This window comes from Corvus kubaryi, unplaced genomic scaffold (assembly GCF_017639235.1).
Source record: "Corvus kubaryi isolate FWS band 111438036 unplaced genomic scaffold, C.kubaryi_AGA036_p1.0 37249, whole genome shotgun sequence".
Taxonomy (NCBI): domain Eukaryota; kingdom Metazoa; phylum Chordata; class Aves; order Passeriformes; family Corvidae; genus Corvus; species Corvus kubaryi.
Window position 1 is genome coordinate 6,329,075 of NW_024581072.1, and position 6,165 is coordinate 6,335,239.

At 39.0% G+C, this 6,165-nt stretch overlaps 1 protein-coding gene across 1 annotated transcript; it reads left to right on the forward strand.

Annotated features, from left to right (window-relative positions):
- Positions 1–262: 262 nt before the first annotated feature.
- Positions 263–1,138, forward strand: LOC121662339 (tetraspanin-3-like). Its single transcript, XM_042023385.1, has one exon. It carries the CDS (start codon positions 263–265, stop codon positions 1,082–1,084), a length of 822 nt encoding a protein of 273 aa, XP_041879319.1. The 3' UTR covers positions 1,085–1,138.
- Positions 1,139–6,165: the final 5,027 nt, after the last annotated feature.

Below are 6,165 nucleotides of genomic sequence, written 5' to 3' on the forward strand. Positions count from 1 at the left end.
CAATGACAGCAGTGTAAGGGACCCTCCACAGCAAACTGGGCACATACTTTCCTGGTTTCTGCAGGCTGTGCTGAACAAGCTGCAGCAGCAGCATGTGGTTAAGCTGATGCAGGGCATAGTCTTTGTCCTAAAGGAGTCTCATCACAGCTGCTCTCTTGCAAATTGTTTTTAGGTGGAAGTGTCATCTGCTGCACCTGGGTAAGTGGGGCGGAAGCCTCTTAAATGGTGGTGATGAGGGTTAAAGGTAGCTGGAGCAAGCAGAATGAGGAGGGTTAGGGCTGTGGTGGGGCTGCTATCTTTGTGGTGCCATGAGGATACCTATCTCAGGTCCTTTGCTCGATCTCTGCTGAAGTTCTTAGGCTTCATCTTCTGGGGTACTGCTGCAGCTCAGGCCTTTGGTGGAGTTTTGGTGATCCTGCTGTTCAGGAACTACAGATACTTATTTCCGGAGTCTTACTTGTCTCTCCCTGGTTGGTTGGCTCTTGCAACTGCACTTACATTGCTGCCTACTGGAGTTCTGGCTGTCTCTATTTCTGTTAAGTGTTCCCGCAATAAGCAAGGGACTCTCATGTATTTGCTGCTGCTCCTTCTTTGCCTGGAAATGTCTTCAGCAGTTCTGGCACATTCCTACTGTATTAGGACATCTTCTCAGCTGGAAAGTGCTATGGGTTACCTTGTTCACCAGCACAATTGGACGTGTTCCCAGGATCCTGGAAGCAGTGCTGTGGATGTAATGCAGAGGAAGCTGCGGTGTTGTGGGGTCCACAACTACACAGACTGGCTAAAGGCATCATCTTCTTCTTGGTATCATCCAGCTTGTGTCCCTGAAAGCTGCTGTAAGGAGAAGCATCCTCACTGTAAGGGAGACTTAGACCATGTAGAGCAGCTTTCTCCAGAAGGCTGTCTAAAGAAGCTGGAAGACCAGTTGTGTTTCGCCATGATGTACGTATTTGGGTGTTGTACTCTGCTAAGCATCTTGGAGTTCTTGGCTGGTGTCAGCAACGGCATCCTCATGAGACATCAGCCATTCCATGACCTCAATATTCTGGACTCGTTTACCTTCTCACAGGTCTATAGGTACTAGCTGCTTTGCTGGACCTGCTGCATGTGTCCTTGGTTTTGTACTACTTTGTGTTTGCATTGGAATACAACTTAAAAAAAAAAAAAAATTCATGTAAATCAAACTAATTGATCACTGCTGGATTTATTTCTTTAATGTCATGATATTAGATCAGTCCTCCCATGGTTCTTTTTTCAATAAGCATTCTTATCTGAAAAGCTTCTGGGGTTGGGTCTTCAACATGTGCAGACACAAAACTACTGTATGTGAGGGCAGGGGAAGCAGTAAGAAAAGGCATATCTGGCTCAGGGCAGCTTGTTATGGGGTCATGATCTGAACTTTTGGACTGAAGCTAAACTGTAGTAGAATCTTGGAGAGAAATTAATGTTCAGATTCTTCTGCTTTCAAACTTGTTGAATGCTTTGGTTTTTCTATAAGAAGACCTTTCGAGAAAGTTTAATATTTTTTTTTCTTTTTCTTCCTCAAATTCTGGTTTAAGAACTAACTTATTCTTCAGTGAAAATACATGTCAGTTTTTGAAGTGGTGTGAGGGTACAATCTAAATAGGTTTGACAGCAACAGAATAACTAATAAGATGGCATGCAGCGGGAGGTAAAGCAGTCTTGGGAGTTGCACAGGAGCAATTCCCAAATCATAGAGGAAGAAAGTCTGTCTGTATTCATTCATTTATTTCATGACAGAGCAAGGAATGAGTCAATTATTTCTGCCAGAAAAATAATGTGGGGTCACATGCGTGCTTGAATTACACCAGCAATACACTGCTTTTTCTTAAGGCATGTCTACCCTTTTCTTACTAATTCCTCTTGTTGCCCATTTTCTGTCAGTCTCCCTCTAGCCTGCATGTGCTGAAAGGGACTAAGTTAGCATGTGTGGTACTCATATGTTTGTTTGTGTTAGTGCTGTCGGTGTTTAGAGAGGTGCTGGCAAGAGCTGTGCTCTACCTGCATCGGGCTGTGCAGTGTATCTGCTCGTATACATGTGTCTGCTTGGGAAGTCCCTTAAGCCTCTCTGCTGACCTGGGAATGGGAACTCTAGCAGCTTGGTCCTTTGGTAAGTGTATGTAGGGGATCTCCAGGGCCTACAACTGCACCACATCAGGTTTTAATGGACTGGAAACAAGGAAAAGATCTGGGTCACAAAAACTGCTGGATCTGGCAACTCCCTTATCACATGAAGTAATAGCTCAATCATGATTGCTCTAAGTTTACTGCTAAATTTCAGGTAACTTACTGCAAATTTCAGACCCTAAATCACCAGATACTGATTTTCATGAGCAGAAAAAAGAAAAACCAGAGGACATTAGGTAAGTTCTTTCATGCTAATTATTAGCCATGTAAAGATCAAACATGAAATATACTGCAGAGCTTCTTCAGTAGGAAACCCCCCCAAACCAAACAAAAACACCAACCAAAATAACCCACCAAAAATGAAATACTTTCCCACAAGCCTACCTCAAACAGTTAAGGTATTGATTTAGATAAACAAAAATAACTAATTCATTAGATGTCTAATTCTTAAAAAAAAAAGTAAATGTTCCAAAGTAAATAAAGGAAATGGTTGTGTCTTTGAGTAATATAATAGAAGGAAATGTTTCTTTCATGTTGGTTGACATGGGATGTGTGTGGCAAAGAATGAAGTTTGTCTAGTTAAGCACCACAGTAGGGACTCTGTGGTACCCTGGCACCACATAAATGCTTTGTAATGCAAATTATGGTTATGACATTAAAAAGATATAGTGAAAATGAAGTGACAGCAACAGGCCCATGGAGAAAAGGGTATGTTGGAGAAAGGAAAGTGGAAGAGTGGAGTGGATGCAGTACCTTTTTACCATTTGCCTTTATTAAGGGGGTTATTATTCTTCTCAAATCTTATACCTTACAACTTCCTTCACAGGTTTTGAGCCAGAGCCTCTTAGAGGGGAATGCCCATATTTTTCATGACTAAGCAGAAAGTAATAATTTCAAGGTGATTAAAGAGTTAATTTTGTGGCTGTCCTCATCTGCTGTCCTGTCTGCTAAAAGTTAAGGTCATGCATGACTCCCTCTACTCTTACTGTACTAAGAAAATTACAAGATATATATGATATGAATTAACTGGACATAAAATGAAATAGCTTTTAGTAGTTATTTTTGCCCTTGCATGTTCTTCCCCGTAGAAGAGCAGATCTTAAACCTGGTAATAAGTGTGAGGATGCATGAGACAGACATACTACAGCTACAAATGGCTGGTAGTAGAGTAGAAGACAAAACAATAGATTTATTACCCCTTAGGTGTTTGGCAGTTGGATTCTGAATAATTACTTCTGGACAGGAATAACTTCTCTTGAAATAAAAATGGTGCTATTGATGCCTGAGATGGCCACCAAAAACACGGAGACTACACAAGAATAAGGGAAAAAAGGTATGTATGTATTTGAAGGGCCTTCAAGGTACACCCCTTGGAGGAGTCAAGGGGCTACACCCAAGATGGACCCCAAGTCATGAGTTCTTCCCACTTTTATAAATTCGGTCCATTTGCATATCAGGATCAGTTCTCCAGTTACAACCCCAGTTCATGATGTGACTACCCCAAGTTTACTCCCCCTTCCTAAGATGTTAGTTTACATATCTTAGGCCTAGGACAGTCCAGGTGTCCTTGGAGAGCAGGCTTGGAGAGGTTTGTTATGTCTAACCAGCATGAGAGAACAGCAGTTAACAGGCTACATGAAACTTCAGAGTTACACACTGTGCAGCACAGGATTTGAAAAATATAAAAGTTAAAACCTAAGCCATCACTGTTTTAAGCAAGTGCACTTTATTTCTGTATTATAAGATACATAAATCCTTGGGTGCTATTGCATTCTATGCATTTTGTGTTCTTAATTCTGAAAGGATTACCAGCTGTTTTTCATAATCTAAAAAAATTAACAGCTTTTTAGGAAAGCAGCAGCAGACTTACAGTTAACATTTCTGAAAATTGTGTTGCTTTGGATTTGAAGGGGGAGAAACTGATGTCCAGTGCAAAGCTGGAAATGCATTCTGTGGTTACTCTTTTATAGAGTTTATATATATGTGTGTGTGTGTGTACCCATATATTCCATGTGTGAACTGGTGATTATACTGTGATATCTTTTGTAGAAGGCAAGAGTCAGAAAGGTAGAATTATTGCTGAAATGTAAAATGCATTGTTGCAGCTTTTTCTCAACTTTGTCTTTCCTTCTTTCTGTCTTTTTTTCCCAATAATTCTGTATTTTTTCACATTTTTTCCTTTACTGTGAATGATGGCTTGATTTAAATCTGAGTTGCACATAATTCAGCTTCTGAATTATGAGATTTTCTTCATCAAATCTCTTGTATTTTCAGCTTAAAATTAAATTCTGTCTCACAAACACAAAGGAGAAAATCTGGGCATTGCTAGAAGGTGTTTGAAGACTCAGTCCCTGCCTACCTCACTTGGATATTGTTAAATCAGTTAAAATTCCTCTTTAATCGAAATTATGGCTTTTGTAGTCTGTTGTAGAGTTACACTATGTATTTTCTTGAAAAATTTGGCCTGCTGGGCTAGGGTAGGCTCCTTCCTACTTGTAAGGTGGAATTACACAGGGTAATAAAGAAGCTGAGAGAAGAAATGGAGCCTAACTCTAAAATATCACAATACCATCCTGGAAGATGACACAAATAATTTTTGACCTAAGAAGTACAGAGAATGAGCTGAACTACTTATTCAATTATGTCAAATGATCAGCATTCATTTATTAAATGATGTAAAGTGGAATTCAATTAGAGCAAGTAACTGATTACATTATGTAAGGCAATTTTTAAAACTGGGTAATATGATCACCCTTCATTTATTACATTAGGTTCAGAATATTAGTACTGTTATTAAATTCATGGAAATGCTTATAATGATGGACTAGTTAAAAAAGAGTTTGCAAGTGAAGCCACTCCTCTTTGTATTTATTTTTTGGTATTGACTATGCTGCTATTGCTTTCAAAGCAAAGGCTCAGGTTTTACTATGACATTGTTCTTATAAGTAAAATCTTGTAAACACTGCTTGTAAAGGTAATTCCTAAGATGTCCAAAACAGGGGGAAAAGGGTGACCAATTAACCAGCTTAGCAGTGGGGAGGCAAGAGGAGAAATTGAATACTAAATTGCAATCTTACAGGAAACTTAACAACATATTACAAAAATAAAATACTTTCATATCTTTCTACAAGACTAGATTTTCTATTTTGCAGACGGGATGAAACAATCACATTTGAAGATTTTATTGAGACTTTTTTGGAGTGGGAGAATGCAGTTTCAACCTCTGTGTGTGGATAGCAGGGTCACATTTTTTCATACTACTGTTAGCCCATTTTCTCATGATTATACTTGACTAAGGCAAAAATTTTTTTTCATCATATCTCTTAGTGTCCCCTTTTGCTACTCTACCATTCATATTGTAGAGCTGGGTTGGAGGTATAAAAAAATACTAGAAATAGGATCCATTATTAAATTGTCTTCTTTTTTCACAGTACTTAGTGAAAGAATATTTGTCTAAGGACTCAAATACCAATGTATTGTTTAAATTCAAATATTCTTGTGGCCAGAACTTTTTAATGTCTTAAAGAATGTGTGCTTACTGCATGAGCCAGGTGCAAAATCCCTAGGAGCCTATAGAATTCTAAAATGAATCTAAGTGTGCAACTTTATGCTGATTACTTGCAGAGTTGCATGGGAGAAAACAGCATTCCAAATCTGAGGGAAGAGTTACAGTGCAAGTGGCTCAAAACCATATGCATGTAGAAAAGGTAGCAGATTTTAGGATGTCTGGAAGTGTTATTTTAAATACTTGGAGAATGTTTCTTGGCTGACAGAACTAAAAAAACCTGATATTTTGGTTTTGTTTTGTGTGGTTCTCACCTGCTCTGCTCACATGCAGGAGTACGCTGGAATGGCTGTGTGAGACAACCTCTGTAATTTCACTTAAAGAAGAGTTCATTTTCTTTCCAGGGCAGTTTGGTCTAGATGGAAAACAATGTAAGGGTTAAAGGTTGCAAGACCACAAAAAGATAAAACAAATTTAATAGGGAGAAGAGCCATTGACTGTTGGGGTCTAAT

Excerpts from the sequence above, each read along its gene's own strand:
- LOC121662339 (XM_042023385.1), top strand. The coding sequence starts at position 263 with ATGAGGAGGGTTAGGGCTGTGGTGGGGCTGCTATCTTTGTGGTGCCAT.